Raw genomic sequence first — 19,328 nt, 5'->3', positions numbered from 1 at the left:
TTAAGCGTTTGCATGACTGAGTGCTTTGAAGTCAATCTTTAAAATGCACAGGTTATATATACAGAAGAAAGAGCAAGCTACCCAACCTACCAAGCTCCCTGCCAATGTCCCTCCTGAGACTGTAGATCTCAGTTCCATGTTTACTGTGAGCCTATCACAACGTCTGGAAGAAAATGACGGGAACTGTCGCATCTTTGTATTTATTACTTGGTGTAATAAAGCTTATTTTCATTAACACTTTGCATTAAGATATGGAATCTTAGGGCTCTTAAGTGCTTGTTTTTCTTTGGGGAAGGTCAGAGTCTTGCTAATTATAGTGACTCTGGCTTTGAACTCACAATCTCTGTCTTGGGTTCCTGAGTGTTGTGGTCACCACTGGAGCTCCTGAAGTGAGACATGTGAGGGACGTGTCTGCTAAGGGATTTCAAGTCTGGTCCAGAGGCACCTATGTGATGATACCACTAGCACAGCTGGTTCCGAAATGTGCTTATATCTCAAGGATGACAGATCCGCACTGGGAGATTTAAGTGTGGTCTGGTGAACTGCTGCTGCTCCCTGCCATCACAGGTAGGTAGTACTCCAAAGGATTTCCTTTTGCTGGGTATTGTGGCTTACTCCCAGAACTTGGAAGGCAGAGCCAGGAAGATCACATCCTTGGTGCCACACCAGGACTACAGAGTGACGCATTGCTACGTATTTTAAAAAATGAGTATGTTTTCATAATGTGATCTGCTCTAGGAAGCAAGCTGTGCTTGAATTATTGTGGCTGTCTGGTCTCCACATAGTTTTTGCGAGTGAAAACTGACCCTGCACTGGGTTCTGTATTAGTTATGCAGTCAGTGTTACAGGCAAGAAGCAGAGTCCAGTCACAGAGTTCAAAGGCTGGCTGGAGGCCATGGTCTTCTCTGCATCTCCATGGCAGAAAAACCAGTGTATCAAAGGAGACAAACTGCTGCTCTTGGCTACAGTTCCAATCTTGCTATCCTGTGGGTTTCTTCCGCCCCTTTCCATAACTGTCTGCTCAAGGGAGGCTGATATAGGAAGGACCTAGGTGCTCCAACAAAGGAAGCCCTGCTTGGAGTATCTCAGGCCTTACCTCACAGTATTTTCTCTTACCTATAGGTCCCTAATCCCATCTCGAGATAGGGTCTCACTATGTAGTTCTGGCTGTCCTTGAACTCACAAGAGATAAGGTCTGCTTTTGCCTCCCAACAGCTGGGATTAAAGGCATATGTTACCTGTGGAGTTCTAACAGACAAAGCTATTTACTGTGGTTTAAACAAGTGGAAAACCATCTGTAGCTTTGGGTGGTGGTGGTCAGTGATCCTTGAAACTGGGGAGGCCGAGACTGGAAGATCTCAGGGTTAGCCTGGGCTATCTCCAAAACCAAAGACTAAGGTCCAGTGAGTGATGATGGAAATCAGGTTCTGGGACCTTATCTCAAGTCTGCTTGCTCATAAACAAGGAATGATGAACTTTTAACATACTCAACAAGTTCCGCTTGCATTTCTGTTGCTATGATAAAATACCATGGAAGAAAGCAACTTAAGGAAGAAAGTTCATTTATTTAGCTTACAGTTTTAAGTCATAATTCATCATTTTGGGGGGAGTCAAGGCAGGAACTCAACACATTCACAGTCAAAAGCAGAGAGTATAAAAGCATTGTTGCTTGTTCTTTCTTGTTTTTGCTTTTGTTTTTTCGAGACAGGGTTTCTCTGTGTAGCCCTGGCTGTCCTAGAACTCACTCTGTAGACCAGGCTGGCCTCGAACTCAGAAATTTGCCTGCCTCTGCCTCCCAAGTGCTGGGATTAAAGGTGTGTGCCACCACCGCCAGCACTTGTTCTTTCTCAGTGGTCTCATAGTAGTCAGGATTCCTGCTAAGGGAAGAATGCTGCATACGGTGGGCTGGCCTTGCTTCAGTTTACAAGACAATTTCCATGGCATACCTACAAGGCAGCCTAGATAAATTCTCCTTAACTCTTCCCCGGTGACTCTAGGTTGTCTGTGTGACTGTAACAATCCACTGTCATTTTCCCTTTACCAGAAACTAAGGATAAATGATCCTTAAGACAGCTCAGCAGTGGCCTGGGAGTTGAAAGCTCAGTGCTATTTGACTCAGCTTGCCATAAAAAGGGGCTTACTTTAACAATTTTTAAAAATTTAAACAATTTTAAAAGTTGTTTTTAATCTTAGCCTTTTACTTGCTCACTTTTTATGTTTGATGAGTGTGGGCATATGGTCACAGTGATGTCAGTGGACAACTCTGCTGAGTCAGTTCTGACCTGTTACCCATCCGTGGATTTTGAGGATCAGAACGCAGAAGTGCCTCTGGCTGCTGAGTCACATCAGCCCTATTTCCTACCTTTTTAGAATAACATTGTACTACTAGGTCAGAGCTACATTCAATCCTAACATTTGAGATGATCAGGCAGGGGGATTCCCTACAAATCCACAGGAAGACAGTCTGGGTTATAGTAGACTCTCTTTTAAAACAAAACAAAACAAAACAAAAAACCCAGACCTGTTACATAAGCCTGTATAATCCTAGAATATGGGAGGGAAGCAGGAAGATTAGGAATTCAAGATGATCCTTGATTCCATAGTGAATTCAAGGCCAGCTTGGACATATGAGATTCTGTCTCAAAACCAAAGAAGCATAAAAGGGGATATTTTTGTAACCACTGCCAAAATCAAGGAACTCTGCCACCTGCCCATGAAACAATGGCAACCCACAAACTGGATACTGTGCTCCTACTGTAATGGCTTTGCACCCACATGGCAGTTCACAACTCCAGAACTGCAGTTTCAGGGGATCTGACATTCATACATATAAGCAGGCAGAACAACAATGTACATAAAGTTAAATCATTAAAAAGAAATTGATGGTGGGGCCTGAAGAGATGGCTCAGCATTCAAAGTGCATACTGTTGTTTTAGAGGACTAGGGTCTATTCCCAGCCCCAGGGCTGAGCAGCTAACTATCTCCTGTAACTCCAGCTCCAGGAGGACCCAATTCCTCTGGCCTTAGTGTGTACCTGCACTCCTGTGCACATGCCCACACTCCATAAGTTAGTTAAAAATAAAAATCTAAGGGCTGGAGAGATGGTTCAGTGGTTAAGAGCACTGACTGTTCTTCTAGAGGTCCTGAGTTCAGTTTCTAGGAACTACATGGTGGCTCACACCATCTATAATCTGATTCCCTTTTCTGCCATGCATGTGAACATGCAGATAAAAAGTTAAGTCCACCAGAATGATATTTTTAAAAGGTTCTTAAAATGATGTATGTATGAGAGTGTATGTTATCCTGTGGAGGCCAGAAGGTGGCACTGGATCTCCTAGAGCTGCAGTTACAGGCAGTAGGTTGTGAGCAGTCTCATGAGAAGTACCGAGTCTTCTCCTAGAGCAGCAAGCTCTCCTAACTGCTAAGTTGACTCTCCAGCTCCTACTTACGCATTTTGAGACAGTCTCACAGGTAGGGAAGGCTGCTGCAGAACTGGCTATGTAGGTGAGCTTGTTCTGAACCTTGCAGCAATCCTCCTGCCTTAGCTCTCCCAAGTGCCGAGACTGCAGGTATACACCACTCTGCCCAGTTCCAGAATGTTCTCTTTAGATGTTATAATTAATGCTGGAGCCAGGAAGCCTTATTCCTGGGTACCATCAGCATCGGCCTTTTTCTTGGTAATGTTCTGACTTGCTTCCCACAGTTCTTTCAATAACTTCTTCTTTTCTAGAGTCTCCTTTGCTCTTTTCTTCCTCTCTTGCTTTCTCCTCTCAGCCTCGAGCTTCTCTTTGTGAACAGGGCTGTTTTCACCATTGTAGAAAATATCCACTTTCTCCTGGAGGACTTTCCGAGCTATCTTTCTGTTTTGATCCACAGATCGTGTTTGGTGGCACTGCAAGAGTTTAAGGGCAGGGATGTAAAAGTCATGGGCGTCAGGGGAATGACAGGAATTCCTAGTCCCTCAATCCACCCTTTCCTGTCACATTAGGGAGAGGCCAAGAGCCCCTGAGTCAGCAACAGTGAAGGCCACAGCCTTCCTGCATGTGTCTCATGGTCTCAGCAGCACACACTAGTTGTATTGTGGGACTCCCACTTGAATAATTATGAATGGGTTTTTTTTGGGCCAGGCGTGGAAGGAGAGACAGTGGATCTTTGAGTTTGAGGGCAGCCTGGTTTATATAGCAATACCCTGTCTTTAGAAAATAAAAGGTTTTATATTTAGAAGCAAAAATAGCTTAAAATATTAGTGTATTTTATGTGTATGAGTGTTTAGCTTCCATGTATATCTGTGTAACATGTTCATGCTTTGTGCCCATGGAGGCCAGAAGAAGTCAGATCCCCTGGGTCTAGAATTACAGCCAGTCGTGAGTCATGGGAATGAAACCCAGGTCTTCTGGAAGAGCAGCCAATGTTTGTAACCACTGAACCATCTCTCCAGCCCCAACAATTACTTTCAAACTGATTTAAGCCCTTCCCAAGTAATCATGGAAACTAGACTAGAGTCTAGTTTGTCTGGGACCAACTGTGCAAAATTCACATGCCATTCACAAGTGGAGCCGACACTGGGACACACCAACACTGGGACGCACCTTCACTGACAGCTTCCTACCACACTCAGTATGTGAAACAGATGGTGGCAAGGACCCCAGCAAAGCTTATGGGCAAAGGAAATGCCGTAGCTTGGGGGAAGAGAAGGCCAAAGGAAAATGAAGCTGGTGGCAGGGTCAACAAACTTTTCTTATGAATGAGCTTCTCAAGGAGGGAAAAACCAACTGAGGATTTTAACTCACATCTTGGCTCAAGAAGCTGGCCAGAAGCAGCTTCCAAAGGACTGATTGAGTTTCTTGTCTGCCTCAGGCAATGAGCACAAGCTTACAGGACTCAGTTAACCAGGGATAGAATGGCTTGGAACATGTTGCCCCTAGTGGTGGAGTACCCATTGTTGGGTTTGGCTGTACCAGGGAAAATCTGTCCTTGGCTTTCCTGCTTCCTAAAAGGCTGCTTGTGCTACTTGGGGGCTTCTGTGACGTGTAGGTGGCAGTGGCAGTGACTGTGTAGCAGCTCCCCTGGCCTGGATTATATTTCAGAGGCAGTGGATCTGGGCTAAAAAATCACTTGGCATTACCTGTGCATTTAGTTGGGGGCTGGTGCCACCCTTGACTAGAGACTGCCTTTAAGGAAGAGTCACACTGGCAGCTTTGCAGAGCACTTTGCCTTCACAGAAGAGCATGTGTTAGAGACATTAGCTGCACAGGGCAGAGGGTTGTGGAGGAGATGACCCACCGGCTGAGGACTAAGATCTCCTGCTAGCAGCAAGGCTTATTAGTCTTATGCTGGAGACCAGGGTGGGTGTGAGAGTAGCAGACTACAAGGAGACCTGCCTTAGCCATAGCTCCACTTCTGCTGATCCAGAGAGCTACATTCAGGAACAGCAGCAAATCCCTAGCTCCACAAGACCCCAGTACCAGGCCCTGGAGACTGGGCAGGAGGTTCATCTACAGAGGAACAGCTCAGGGCTTAGGTACATCTGCAGTGCTCTGATTATCCTGGGTTGGCAGTGTCCCAGTGCCAGGATGGGCATGTCCGTTGGCTGAAACCTGCTGTGGCCGTAGACCTGGACTCCCCTCATCTACCTGGCACTCCCTAGCCCGTCTCTACCTTGACCACAATGCCGGAGGGCACATGCTTGAGCACTACACAGTTGCTGGTTTTGTTGGTGGCCTGGCCCCCTGGACCATGTCCTTTCACGAACTGTTCTTCCAGCTCACTCTCCTTCAGGGGAAGCAGAGCAGGATAATCCTTCCTGCCTGCCACCTGGACCGCACTGGCAGCCATTCCTGGGAAGAGCAGTGTTGGCTTCTCTTGAAGCCTGAGCCCCCACTTCCCAGAGCATATCCTGATCAGTGGTGCAGGGAGACGGAGCAAAGCCCAGGTGCTGGTGGAAGACATGGCTTAGTGGTGCAGGACCTGGGTGGAGAAAGAATCGAGACTGTCTTTTTACTTTGCTCTCAAGATGACACCCTAGTTTCAAACACAGGTTTTTATACAATCCCGGGGTGGTCCTTCATGCCTAAGGCCCACTGCACTCAGTATTCCCATCCAAGTACTCAACAGGCCCAACTGCTCAGCTTCCAGGATCACATGAGAACTGGGCACGTTCAGGGTGGCGTGGCCATAGAGTACAGTTTCTCTTAAAACACCAAAAATACTTTCAGCGTACCAAGAGGTGCTAGCTCCTCAGGAAAGGTGTTGAGTGTGTCTCTTAGAGGAGCAGAGAGGGGCTGTGGTCTGATAAAGACATAAAGAGCACATCAAGGAAGAATTAGGACCCCAGTCAAGGATAATATTTAAATGTGGAACTTGCATTTGTACGAGGATGTCAGTGTGAGTCTGCTTTATAGCCGAGTTAAAGCCTGACACAGGAAACTTCACCATCCATCAGTTTCCCAACTGCTGTGTTTTAAAGCTGGCACTTTCACGGGTTTGAATGGGAACATCTGTTCCCTGGGATGCACTGCCAACAATGGGATCCAACTGGTCTCCTTGTTAGCAAGTCAAGCAGCTTCTACTAAGGTGCCTGTTAGGCTTAAACACAACTGATGCGTGAGTGGTGTCAAGATGAAGGAGCTGGACTTGCGTGCTAGCCAGAGAGATAGAGCTGCACCCTGCATGAGCCATCCATTCTTAACAGGTTACACCCCCAGGTACAGGAAGTCTTTTGTTTTTAAACAATGAAAGACTTAAATAACCACCAAGGTTATAAGATCCTATCTAAAAGTCTAAAAGGTTTAACTAATGATACAGCATAACCAGCCAGGACTACACAGAGCAATACTGTATTGAAAAAAAAAAAAAAAAAGCCGGGCAGTGGTGGTGCATGCCTTTAATCCCAGCACTTGGGAGGCAGAAGCAGGCAGATTTTTGAGTTCGAGGCCAGCCTGGTCTACACAGAGAAACCCTGTTTTGAAACAAAACAAAACAAAACAAAAAACAAAAAAAAAAACCCCACCAAACCCAGCCAAACAAAAAATATATGTTAAAATCACTTAGTTGACAAATGAATTGGACAGGGAATAGTAACTATCAGGACATGGCCAATCACATATAGGCCTTTGAGGTTTTCAAGGGATCAAAGGTAAAATAGTTCTCCTTGTGAAAGGGTGAACCACAAGCCAGGTCCAAACCATCAACTGGAAAATTGGTGAATTTTCCCCACTCACCTCACACAGGATAGGAAAGATCAAAGGAAAAAGTCTTCTGGGGATAGCCTCTGCTAATGGCTTCCAGGGCTCTGGACTACATCTTAGTAAAGGGCTCAGGAGTCAGGCAATCTCAGCACGGCTTCCTGTGGATCACACCTCTGCTGAGGTGTACAGGCGCCAAGCATGGGGTGCCATTTTCATACTGTGCCGAAGGCTCTCTACAGCAGCCAAAACCTGGTGTCATAGGTTCCTGGCATTAGGAACCTATGGGTTCCTGGCCTGCTCCATGCGGAGGGGCTAGATGACTAGAGCTCCAGGACAGAACTCCCTGGGTTTGCTTTCAGCTTGCTTAGTCCCTCTAACTCACTGTCATCCATGGACTGCGGATAACTGTGACGTCTACCCTGGTGAGCACTGGGGAGAACCCTTGAGGACGCAATGTTAGCTAGAGGTACTTTCAGGCGCTTTCTCATTTTGTTAATTTTTTTATGTCTGCCTGTCTACCTGTCGACAGGGTGTCTGTTATGTAGCTCCGGCTAACTTACTCTGTAAAACAGACTGGCCTCAAACTCTTAAGAGCTCAGTCTGCTTCCTCTCCTGCTTGCTGGGATTAAACGCATATGCCACCACACCTGGCAATTTTCTAAATTTTCCATATTTAGTGTTTTGCCCTCGTTTATGTATGTACGTGCATTATTATGCATGCCTGGTGCCTACAGAGGCAAAAAGAGAGTGTTGGATCCCTTGATATTGGAATGACAGATAATTGTGAGCCACCATATGTGTGTTGGGAACTGACCCCAGGTCTTCTGTAAGAGCAGAAAATGCTCTTAACAAATGAGTCATCTCTCTAGGCCCTATTTGTTTGTTTGTTTGTTTGTTTCAATTCTGAGAGAGAATCTGAGGTTGGGCTTGACTTTCTCATCATCCTGTGTCCACCTCCTGAGTTCTGGGATTCTAGGTGTACCATCATGCCTTGCTCCTCCTCCTTACTTCCTTGATGCCTTCCTTCCTTCCCCCTTCTCCCCACAACCCCTTTATTTTTCAGCAGGTTTTTATGATGCAGCCCTGGCTGGCCGGGAACTCTTATGTAGACCTAGGATTAAAGGTGTAAGTCATGGTGCCCCACTTTCCTGAAGCCTTAAGTGCAAGCTTCTGAGTAGACAAAGAGCTGGCACTGGGGGTTTCAGAACCCTCTGTATATGGAATTGAATACGATGAACTGTAACAGTCTTCTCCAGCCTTATGCTACTGCCCCTTTTCAATTCTGTGACTGGCAGTATAGTCTAAGCCCATGGCTTCTTTTTCTGACAGTAAATGTGTCCTGTCACTACCAATGGGTGTTTTTTAAGACAATAGTATAAGGTGTTCCTGTGGAGGGGTGTATTATCAAAATCCAGAGCAATGAAAAAGCATGCTTTAATGTGTGTGCCTTTAATCCCAGCACTCAGGAGTCAGAAGCAGGTGGATTTCTGAGTTTGAGGCCAGCCTGGTCTACAGAGGGAGTTCTATGACAGCCAGGGCAACAAAGAGAAACCTTGTCTTGAAAAAAAAAATCACCCCCCCTAAAAGAACCCCAACAACTGTTCTTGCAGGGGAGGTGGCTGGAGAAATGTCTCAGTGTTAAGACTGCATGTTGCTTTTGCAAAGGACATGAGTTCAGTTCCCAGCACCCACAATGGCCTGCTTCTTAGAATTCCAGTTCCAAGAAATCTGGTGGGCTCTTCTGGCCTTTGATGGCACTGTACACACACACACACACACACACACACACACACACACACGCGCGCACACATACACACACTGGGTGTGAAGTATATTACAATTATCCTTATGGAAACCTAAGTGCTAAACAAGCTGTGGTGGCCCCATGCCTGCAATCCCAGATCTTGGGAGCAGAGGCAGAAGGACCTAGCGTTTGAGGCCAGCCTGGGAATCATAATATTCTGCCTCAAAACAACATTAAAAACAGGCAAGACAGCTCAGTGGATAAAGATGCTGCCACCAAAGGTAATGACCTGAGTTCAGTCCCAGCAACTCATAAGATGGAGGAGAATCAGCTCCTAAAACTTGTACTGTGACCTCCAGATATGTTATGGCATGCCCCTCTTCCTTGACAAAATAATAAAATGGAATCAAAACAAAAACAACCCCAAGTACACAAAGACGAAAATATACCCAGACACTATGATCAGTGACAGGGCTACGTTAATGTCCCAAATGGCTCTTTTTTGCTTTCTATGTACAGAACAAAATTCTTTGTGTAACAGAAAGCTTCAAGTCCATGGACTGACCATGGAATGTGAGCCTAGGGTCTCTTTGGGTTTCTCTTCCACGGCTAGTCAACTAGCCAAGCAGAGGACAGCAGTGACACAGAGCGCTGTGACAAAGACAGGAAGCAAGTCTGGGACGGGCCAGACTCCAGACAAAGGACAGCAGGGAGAGTGCTTGCATTGGCAGCTGTCATAGCCACTGGCTCAGTCTCTGCCCTTCTGTCCTGGTTCAGAGCTGACAGACACCCTGGAAGCTCTCCCACCCAACCAAGTTCAAGAAGGTCCCCAGTGTTCAGTGACTGGCTGCTTTGTTCAATGGTGAATTCCAGCAGCCAATCAGACAATGCTAGACACGTCTAGCATCTCCTGGCGCTTTGGATCTACTCCAGTGACTGCTAAAAATGACAAAACACACCCATGGCTCTGCTTCCCCACAGCCCAGAGAATACAGACTGGATTTCAGGTTTTGTGATACAACATCGCAACCTGAAGTCTTTGGGGACAATAAAAGAAGCTCAAATTATAGCTCATTGTAACATTACAAAACCACAAAAGGACAAAAAGAAGCACTAGTAAGGGGAGACCAGGAGCTGGCGGCTCTGTTCTGATTCCTTCCTGGGAGTGTAGGCTTAAATTTAGGGCTGGCTCTGTACCCAGACTTCCCTGGCCCTCCTTTCATTTGATCATGGCTTCAGCTATTTATGAGCTAGTGAAGTTTGGGCTGATAAGTCTCTCACCATCCAAGTCCCAAACTCAGTCAGGTGTAGACAGAATAGGTCTACTATACCTCCCAAAAGAGAACATGAATTTGGTGAAAAATTTCATGATCTACTAGGCATCAAGCATAGGCCTCAAGGAGCACAAATCCACAAATCACATCAAAGAGACATGAAGACATCTATAAGTACAATAGCTGTGATAGCCCAGGCTATACCACAGATAGGCCCCAGATTTCTTACAGGGCTCTTGTCAGAATTTGGAACTTGCAGTTAATTTATGCCCAGTATCAACAGTTCTGGCTCACAAAACATTCCTTCCTTCAGTTTCCTAAATAAACCCTAACCTGGAAGGTTACAGCTGATAGGATGCCCCCACCCCCAACTCTGCAGCAAGGCCTAAGACAGAACAATCCCAGGCTCAAGTGAGACAGAAGAGGAGGTCATGCTGTTTTCAACAGCCCTAGACCTGTGGATGGGGGCAGAGGATTATTCTTACATCTCTGAGAAACAGAGTTGGCTGGGTGCATGGGTATGGTGGCACAGGCCTCTAATCCCAGCACTCAGGAGGCAGAGGCAGGTGGATCTGAGTTCGAGGCCAACCTAGTCTACAGAGTGAGTCCCTGGATGGTCAGGCCTACAAAACCCTGTCTAAACACTCTGCTCCTCAGTGTTGGCTGGGAGCTTGCTTAGTAGTAGAGAACGTGCTTACTTAGCCTAGCCTTGAGTTTTATTTCCTAGCACTGCAATAAGTAAGTAAGAGGCAGATAATTACAGCCAACGATAGGACTAGTGATATGGCTCAACAAGTAAAGGAGCTTGCCACCATGTCTGAAAACCTGTGTTCAAGTCCCAGAACCCACATGACAGAAAGAACCAATTTTTTTTTTTTCGAGACAGGGTTTCTCTGTGTAGACCTGGCTGTCCTGCAACTCAGAAATCCACCTGCCTCTGCCTCCCAAGTGCTGGGATTAAAGGCGTGCGCCACCACTGCCCGGCAAGAACCGATTCTTATGAGCTGTGTTCTCTTTCTCCTTCCACACACTCATGTAATTAAAACAACCCTTAAAGGATATTGTTGTTTATCTGAAGACAAGGTGGTCCTGAATTTTGCACTTCCTGTGTTAGACTCTTGAGTTCTAGGATTACTGCCACTACACCTACATCCAGCAAGGTAATTTGAGTTTAATTTCATTTTAGGAAAGCCCATGGGTGGGTTTCAATCTCTGGAATGGCTGCTTATTTAGACATTTACTCCTTTGGCGTTTCTTTAGAAAGGTAAGGTACTGAGTAGAGTTCTCCCTAGCCACCACCTTCACGGTGTATCAACCCTGCAGAAACTTCATTAAAACCTAACAGAAAGAGCTCATGGTGAGAACTCCATAGGGCACTTGAGGAGAGATGCTCTCAGCAGTCTGCCCACTCCTCAGTGAGCACATGGCACACCTGGGAGTCTTTTTGTTTGTTTGTTTGGTTTTGGTTTTTCGAGCACCTGGGAGTCTTACTAAATCTGGGCAGGCAGAGACTCACACCCTGTGTTTCTGACGCTCTGTCTTCTGCTATTGTTTGAGACAGAGCCTCACTATTTTAAGTCCCAGTTAGCCTGGAACCTCACTGTGTAGCCTAGGCTGGCCTTGAACTCAAAGGATTCTACCTGCCTCTGGCTCCTCAGTGCTGGTATTTGAAGATGTATGCCACCATGCCTGGCCGACTTTGTTTTCTCTAACTAGCTCCCAGGTAAGACTGATACTATTAAATAGTTCAGGGATGACACTTGGAACAGGAATATTGCCTTCATCCTGACAGTCAGGATGGCAAGACCGTTTGATGAGAGGCTTGGGATCATGATGGCAAGGATGGAGAAGGTCGTGAGTTCAAATCCCAGCAACCACATGGTGGCTCACAACCACCCATAATGAAATCTGATACCCTCTTCTGTGTACTCATTTATAACAATAAATAAATCTTAAAAGAAAAAAAGAACGGACTGAATATAGATTTGAGCTATTGAAGGTGACATGGCAACAAGGATATTGAGAATCTGCACCATCTGAAGAAAGAATGCCAAAAGGCGCCTGCTCTGGTACAGAGCTCCAGCAGAAGTATTCTGTTAGGCACTTGGGAGACTCTCGATGTAGTCAGAGGGATTGGGGATGTGCACTTAGGGAGCAGTGTTTGCCCAGCATGCATGAGGCTCTAGGGTCTATCTCCAGCAGAGCATAAACCAGGCATGGTGGTACATGCTGATAATAACTACATTAGAGAAGTGGAAGGGAGGATGCTCAGTTCAGTTTTAGAGTAAGTTTGAGGCCAGCCTGGGATACACGATCATGCTTTGATTTGGGGAACAGTGGCAAAGGAGAGCACTCTGGGTCTGGTCTGAATTAGGCTTGCTGCTACCTAGGTCAAGAGACAAGTAGTGAAATACATGGACCAGTAGCTAGTTCACACAAGACCAACATCCTAGTCCTCTTTTTAAAGAACATTTCAATGCACTGAGAATTACGCCTGTCCTATTTGTGGCATCTCACAGGAAGTTTCTAATTTATCAACCACACTATGAGATCGAAATGGGAACATTAAGAAAGCAGAACTCACAACATACCCTTTTATCTTAAAACTCTTAAAGCCATTAATGGTGTTTAATATGGCCGGGTGGTGGTGGGGCACGCCTTTAATCCCAGCACTTGGGAGGCAGAGGCAGGTGGATTTCTGAGTTCGAGGCCAGCCTGGTCTACACAGTGAGTTCCAGGACAGCCAGGGCTACACAGAGAAACCCTGTCTCGAAAAAAAAAAATGGTGTTTAATATGTTTGATAATCAGATGTCTTCACAAAACCCTTCATAGATAGCACTTGAGCTGGCCCTGCTAATGCAAGCCTGTAATTTCAGCACCTTGGAGATAGAGGCAGGAGAATTTCAAGTTTGAGGTTAGCCTGTGCTAGACAGACCCATTTCCTAAAAACAAAAAAGCCAAACCAAAAATGATAATATAAAGAAAATAAGGAAGTGTGGATTCTCTTAATTTGCTTACTGTGGACAATCATTAGTTTTTTGTTGTTGTTGTTTTTTTGTTTTTTTTTTTTAAAGCCAGGGTATCATATAGCTGAGGACGGCTTCAGGCTCACTACAGAGCCTCAGATGATCCTGAAGTTCTCATAGTCCTACTGAGTGGGAGTATAGGCCAGTTATTTTCAATGTTTTTATTTGAGTCAGGGTCTCATTATCAAGCCCTGGCAGGCCTGGAACTTGTTATGTAGACTAGGTCAGGCTGGCCTCCAATATGCAGAGATCACCTGCCTTTGTATCTTGAGTGCTGGAATTAATTTTAAAGGTGTGTACCACCATGCCTGACTTTTTTTTTTTAGACCAGGTTGGCCTGTTCAAGGCCAACAGTGATCTGTCTGCCTCCCTCGCTGGGACTAAAGTTATATACCACCACACCCTGGCCATGCTTGACTTTTTAAAAAAACTATATTATCTTTTTCCCCAGCGTGTTTCATAACACCTCCAATCTGTTCTTCCCTTCTAGTTCTTTTAAAAAAAAAGTTAGATCACTTTGCTTAACTTTCACTGCAGAGAGGCTCTACTGCAGAACAGAATAGACTTTGTTTTTCTTTTCCCTTTCCATTTTCTTTTGTGGGTGTGTGAATATGCACACACCCAGGACCGAGGTCTATGCTGGGAATTCTCCTCCATTGCTCTCCACCTTACTGAGTCAGGACTTCAATCAGACCCAGAGCTCTCTGATATGGTTACCCTCTCTGGGCAGCTTGCTCTGGGGACTCCTGCCTCTGTCTTCCCAGGCTGGAATTACAAGCAGGTCACCAAGCTCATAGGGCATTTTAGGTGAGTTCTGGGATCCAAACTCTGGTCCTCACACTTGAGCGTCAAGTGCTTCAACCAAGGAGCCACTTTAAGACAGCTTCCTGTGTAACCCAGGGAGCCTTAATCCCTTGATACTGTTGTTCCAGCATCCCAAATTAAGGGATTACAGGCCTGTGCTACCATCAAGGATGAGTGTGAACTCTGCAGTACTCATGTGTAGAGCTGTGATTTACTTCTCAACCATGGTCACACCTCCTTATGTGTCAGATGAAGATCATACCATGGAGGGTGAAGACACAAACAAGTATGTCACCACAGACATGAAGCTTTTAGTGCGTGTTAGATGGTATCACACTAGCCTCTAAACTGCACAACTGAGGAGTCGTTGACTCACAAGCCACTTAAGCTACGGTCTGATGGCATAAGCCCAGCCTGCAAAGCAAGTACTTCCTGGGCTTTTGAAAGCTGAAAGAGAAAAGGCATCTAGAAGAGTGACCTGAAGATTATATTGCTTGGTTTGGTCCAGTTTAAGAAGTACCTGGAAACCATGAAAATGCCAGAGCGGAGCTATCTGCTCTGATCATAGTTCTGGTCTATGAAATCAGGTGCCCAGGAGATCATTATGATGTCAACATTACGGCTGGTCTTGTCAGTAGGCTCACACTGACAGACTGAAGTGTCCTCGTCAAACCAAGCTCTGGTTAAACACAACTCACTTTAGGAAATAGAGCAGAAAACTCATAAAAAGCAGAAAGTTCAAATGCAGGGTTAAGAATGTAGCTTCATCAGCCGGGCGTTGTGGCGCACGCCTTTAATCCCAGCACTTGGGAGGCAGAGGCAGGTGGATTTCTGAGTTCGAGGCCAGCCTGGTCTACAGAGTGAGCTCCAGGACAGCCAGGGCTATACAGAGAAACCCTGTCTCAAAAAACCAAAAAAAAAAAAAAAGAACGTAGCCTTACAGGGGCTAGCAAGATGGCTCTTCTGGTAAGAACACTGACTGCTCTTCCAAAGGTCCTGAGTTCAAATCCCAGCAACCACATGGTGGCTTACAACCACCTGTAATGAGATCTGACGCCCTCTTCTGGTGCGTTAGGAGCCAGCTACAGTACACTTATGTATAATAATAAATAAATCTTTGGGGAAAAAAAAAAGAAACGTAGATGTGGGTTTTCAGCACCACAAAATGAAACAAAACCCAAATAAAAACCTGGTCATTTTCCATGCGTACTAGGTAAGCTACAGATTTAGTTTTATTGCTCCCTCCCAAGACAATTGTAATAAAAAGAAAAATCAATGACACAAAGTAATACCATGAAGCAAGTCACACAAGGAAACAGGAGGGAGAGCTAATGCCAACATTGGGGTGGCAGGAGGATTGACGGAGGTTCTAAGCCAGCAAAAGAATGAATGAAGGAAGGAAACCTTATCAAAAAGCTATATGCAAGGTAAGAAACACATATCTATGTCAGTTAACAAACCAGTCTAATAACAATGCTAGCTCTGAGTATCTGACTCAACACACGAACAGATTAAAAAGGAATTATCTAAAAATGACCTAAAAAGGATATATTGAAGCTGTCTATGGTGGTGCACACTGGTTGGCCAACCAGCATTTGTGAGATAGAGGCAGGAAGATCAAGAGTACAAAGCTAGCCTTGGTTACATACCAAGTTTCAGGCCAGCCTGCGAAATAAGGGAGGCCCTCTCTCAAAAACCAACCCAACACTCAGTAAGAATGCAGTTACTCGGGGCTGGAGAGATGGCTCAGTGGTTAAGAGCACTGACTGTTCTTCCAAAGGTCCTGAGTTCAAATCCCAGCAACCACATGGTGACTCACAACCATCTGTAATGAAATCTGATGCCCTCTTCTGGTGTATCTGAAGACAGCTACAGTGTGCTTATGTATAATAATAAATAAATTAAAAAAAAAGAATGCAGTTACTCAAAATCATACTATGGAAAGAAAAACTAAAGCCCTCCAAAGTTTACAAAGCATTTTTGGTTTTGTGGACATACCTTCTCTATAGTTAGGACCTAGTAAGAGATGCCTTTGGATTTCATATTCGCCTGTAGGAGGGACACACCTTTCTCTGACTGGAGTTGTCTGAGGAATTCACAGTACTCACTAATTTGAATGCAGGATTCTAGTGTCTCTAACTACTAGAGTCTAATAGATTTATTGCTAGGTTATTAAAATAATAGGTCTATTAAAGAGATTTAAGGGCCAACTGAAATAAGTGATAAGACATTTTGAAATATGAGGTTTGCGCTTTAAAAAATTGATTTTGGTTGGTGTACAGTCATTATATTGATTGATACGTGGATGAATCAGTGGAGGCCTTAGATCTGGTATAGGCCTCTGAGTTTGGGATGGCTACTTCAGTTTCGCTCCTTACGTTTTTTCACTGTTCAAAAGTATCTGCCTAACCAGGCTTGAAAGCACAGGCCTTTAATCCCAGCACTTGGGAAACAGAAGCAAGAGGATCTCCAGTGAGTTCAAAGCATCCTGGTCCGAGTTCCAGGACAGCCAAGGCTATACAGTGAGACTGTCTAAAGTAGTAATATTATTACCCTAAGTGGTGGGTATTTTAAGGGGAGGATGAGATGGGATGTTTCTTTTGTGGCAAAAAGCTCTCCTGCTTCCGCAGGACACGACAGAGCCCAAGCACTTGATTAGGCCAGGACACCATGGGCTACCCCTACTCTAGTGCTGCACTTGCAGGGAGACACGTTCCATCGGACACATAGATGAGTATTGACCCGTTTCTTCTTGGGCCTCTGTGGAACTATCTTGTCCAGAACGTCGAACGCTCCTCCTCTCCTCGCGCCAAGGGCCTGGAGAGACACACTACCGATCTCCTTAAATTTCGGGTAAAGTGAGTCCAGACAACTTAGCTCAGGGGGGTCAGGCTGGAAAAGACCTTATGTAAGTTAGGTGACAGAAGTCGGTCTGCAGTTCCAGCTTCAATGTCTCATTCCAGAAAGTAGTAACTAGCCCTAGTCCGAGCTTGGCTTTGCAGATGCTTACCTGTTTCAGCACCGGCCTCCGGCCGGAAGCATTCAGCGAGACCATAAACCACGGTGGACCCAGGCTGGGAAAATCCGAGGTTTCCAGGTCTGCGCATGCGTTCTACTCCGCCCACGGCCTGCTCCTACCAAGAGGCTTGTTCTTCCTGACTGCGCACGCGAGAAACCAAGGCGTCTTTCCCGCAGTTTCTAGAGAGCCAATCAGCAGAGGTCCTGGCCTTAAGCCCCACCCTCCCACGCCTCCGGCGTCGCCTTGCCCTCTCTGGCGCGAGCGGCGCGTCAGGGAAACTAGGGGAGGTGCGCGCGCTGTGCTCGCGGGCTCGGCCCTCTTCCGAGCAGCCAATCGCGGGGGAGACGCCGGGGCGCGCGCACGCTCCTTGGAATTTAACGGTCGCGCGGAGGCCCATCTCCCGATACCGACCTAGGCAGAGGCGAGGAGGCCAAGGTAAGCGGTCGCGGCTTGTTGGGGAGCTGCGTGCCGCGGGGGGCTGAGTCCTTAGGCGACTCCGTCCGAATGGAACCCCCTGGGTGAGGGTTGATGGCTACCGCAGAGTTAGCTGGAGCCCACTGGCCAGTGCAGCGCTGCGGGTGCATGCGCTTTTTCTAGACTCGTGCCCTTGAGTGACATCAGTGAGGTCCAATCGGATTGCTGCCTTTGCCAGGGGCGTGAGTGTCCTGTCATTTCCCCCCTCCCATCCCCTCTCCGGTAGTGGTACTCTGACTCCCTTTGGAAATCTCAGTGATAGTGAGTGGGTTCTCTCTCCATCATCCCTATGTCTTTTTCGCCTCCGGCCTTGAATCAGCGTTTGCCGTCAGCGACTAGCGTCTGCCTTCATCACCCTGAAACTATCTCATGGCGGGTCCTTTCAGCCTCTCCGCAAAGAGGAAGCAAAGTGAACTTTAAATTTATTAACCCAACTCCATCACTTTCTGCCTCCAACCCCACAGGTTGTAGGGTGAGGGACAGAAGCATCTCCCCCCCCCCGGGCAATTATTATTTATATAAGAATGCCTGTTCCTATATTCCTACTCTGTCAAGTTTGTCTCGGATTCCCCTTTTCTTTTCTCCTCGACCTTCCCGGTGCCTCGAGAGGCGTCATCGAGTTTCTAGTGGTGTTTATCTGAATCTCCTGCATCCGGATTACTTCAGCGGAGGTGGGGTCGGGGAGAAGAGATGGGACTGTTTGTTGATCCACCTCTCTGGAGGACTTGTCATTTGAATCCAAGTATTTTCGGTGCCAGTTGGAAGAGGCAGTCCCTGGCTTTTTCAATACCCCATTTGTCACTGGTGATAGGCTTGGCACTGGGGCGGTGAGGTGGGGGAATAGAAGCAAAGCCTATTTACTTAGGTCTGGTTACCCTTGGCCTCTGTGCCTCTCCTGTGCCTGGGGGGATGCATCTTTAACTTGTGTCAACTGATTGTGTCCTCTTAAGTCCTGGAGAGTGAGAGTTGAGTGGAATAGGAGAGTGAGAGAGTTTTTCTGATGCAGCCTTTAAACTTCCTATTTTGTAAACAGCATGGAACTTTTTTTTTCTCCACCCCCCCTTTTTCTTTTCCCCCATCTTTTTAAATGAACAGATTCCGGAAGGAGGAGGTATATGGTTGGGCTTAGAGCAGCAAATTTATCTCTATCTTTAGTAAGAGTGTAGTTAACTTGTCAGGTAATAGTCTATCTTTCAAGAAGTTAATACATAGGCAGAGAATACAAGGGCTCTGTATTGAGAAGTGTACATCCCACTGTTTTTTTTTTTTTTTTTATCAGTTAAATAGCTCTTCTCCAGACCCCCAAGACAGGGCTTCTCTGTGTAGCTCTGGCTGTCCTGGAACTCAGACCAGGCTCGCCTTGAACTCAGAGATCTGCCTACCTCTGGGTCCTGAGTGCTAGGATGAAGGTGCACGCCATCACAGCCCTGCCAGTGGCTTCTTAAGTCAAAAGACAGTCTGCAATGTAGGATTTATTAAAGAAGTGAAGCAGACTCGGAAGCACTCCCATTTATTACATAATAGAGTGCATTTAGAACCTTGATTATTAAATACAAAAATTCTGAAAGATTTTCTCTAGGAGATAACGGACTCCTACAGATTATCTTTTAAAAAAAAGTATGGTTTCCATGTATAAGACCCATCCTTTTAAAAGTATATTATTTAGAGGATTTAGGGAAAAAAAGCTATTCCAGAACTTTTCATCACCCTAAGCAGAAATGTGACTATACTGTCCCTAAGCAGAAATGTGACTATACTGTCCCTAAGCAGAAATGTGACTATACTGTCCCTAAGCTGAA

General features: G+C 46.0%; 3 protein-coding genes across 16 annotated transcripts in view; 2 read left to right on the top strand and 1 right to left on the bottom strand.

Annotated features, from left to right (window-relative positions):
* Cdk2ap1 (cyclin dependent kinase 2 associated protein 1) overlaps nt 1-4,817 on the top strand; it is a 13,439-nt gene extending 8,622 nt beyond the window's left edge. For all 5 annotated transcript variants that reach the window (XM_031337926.1, XM_031337927.1, XM_031337928.1 and 2 more), the window contains 2 exons: nt 2,532-2,536; nt 4,807-4,817. In XM_031337926.1, coding sequence (XP_031193786.1) covers nt 2,532-2,533 — 2 coding nt within the window. In that variant the 3' untranslated portion in view covers nt 2,534-2,536; nt 4,807-4,817. The remainder of the gene's footprint in view (nt 1-2,531; nt 2,537-4,806) is intronic.
* CUNH12orf65 (chromosome unknown C12orf65 homolog) lies at nt 1,546-19,119 on the bottom strand. 4 transcript variants are annotated; one of them, XM_031337931.1, is made up of 4 exons: nt 18,912-18,933; nt 17,047-17,234; nt 5,659-5,967; nt 1,546-3,892 (listed from the first exon to the last, which is right to left on the bottom strand). In XM_031337931.1, the coding sequence occupies exons 3-4, from the start codon at nt 5,947-5,949 to the stop codon at nt 3,641-3,643; spliced, it is 543 nt and encodes a 180-aa protein (XP_031193791.1). In that variant the 5' UTR covers nt 5,950-5,967; nt 17,047-17,234; nt 18,912-18,933; the 3' UTR covers nt 1,546-3,640. The 4 variants fall into 4 exon arrangements, with proteins under 4 accessions (XP_031193791.1, XP_031193792.1, XP_031193793.1 ...); XM_031337932.1 differs by lacking the exons at nt 17,047-17,234; nt 18,912-18,933 and adding exons at nt 6,221-6,288; nt 15,574-15,864; XM_031337933.1 differs by lacking the exon at nt 17,047-17,234 and having other exon boundaries at nt 18,912-19,119.
* Mphosph9 (M-phase phosphoprotein 9) overlaps nt 16,803-19,328 on the top strand; it is a 69,363-nt gene continuing 66,837 nt past the window's right edge. For 4 of the 7 annotated variants that reach the window (XM_031337921.1, XM_031337920.1, XM_031337916.1 and 1 more), the window contains exon 1: nt 17,290-17,490. The gene's annotated coding sequence lies outside the window, so the exon portion shown is untranslated. Of the gene's footprint in view, nt 16,890-17,289; nt 17,491-17,635; nt 17,791-17,819; nt 18,201-19,328 lie in introns of those variants that run through there. The other 3 variants (XM_031337917.1, XM_031337918.1, XM_031337919.1) reach the window with 3 other exon arrangements.

The sequence above is a fragment of the Mastomys coucha genome, unplaced genomic scaffold, assembly GCF_008632895.1.
Source record: "Mastomys coucha isolate ucsf_1 unplaced genomic scaffold, UCSF_Mcou_1 pScaffold22, whole genome shotgun sequence".
Lineage (NCBI taxonomy): Eukaryota > Metazoa > Chordata > Mammalia > Rodentia > Muridae > Mastomys > Mastomys coucha.
The sequence above is the reverse complement of the archived record's forward strand: the minus strand, read 5'-3'. Positions and strand labels throughout refer to the sequence as shown.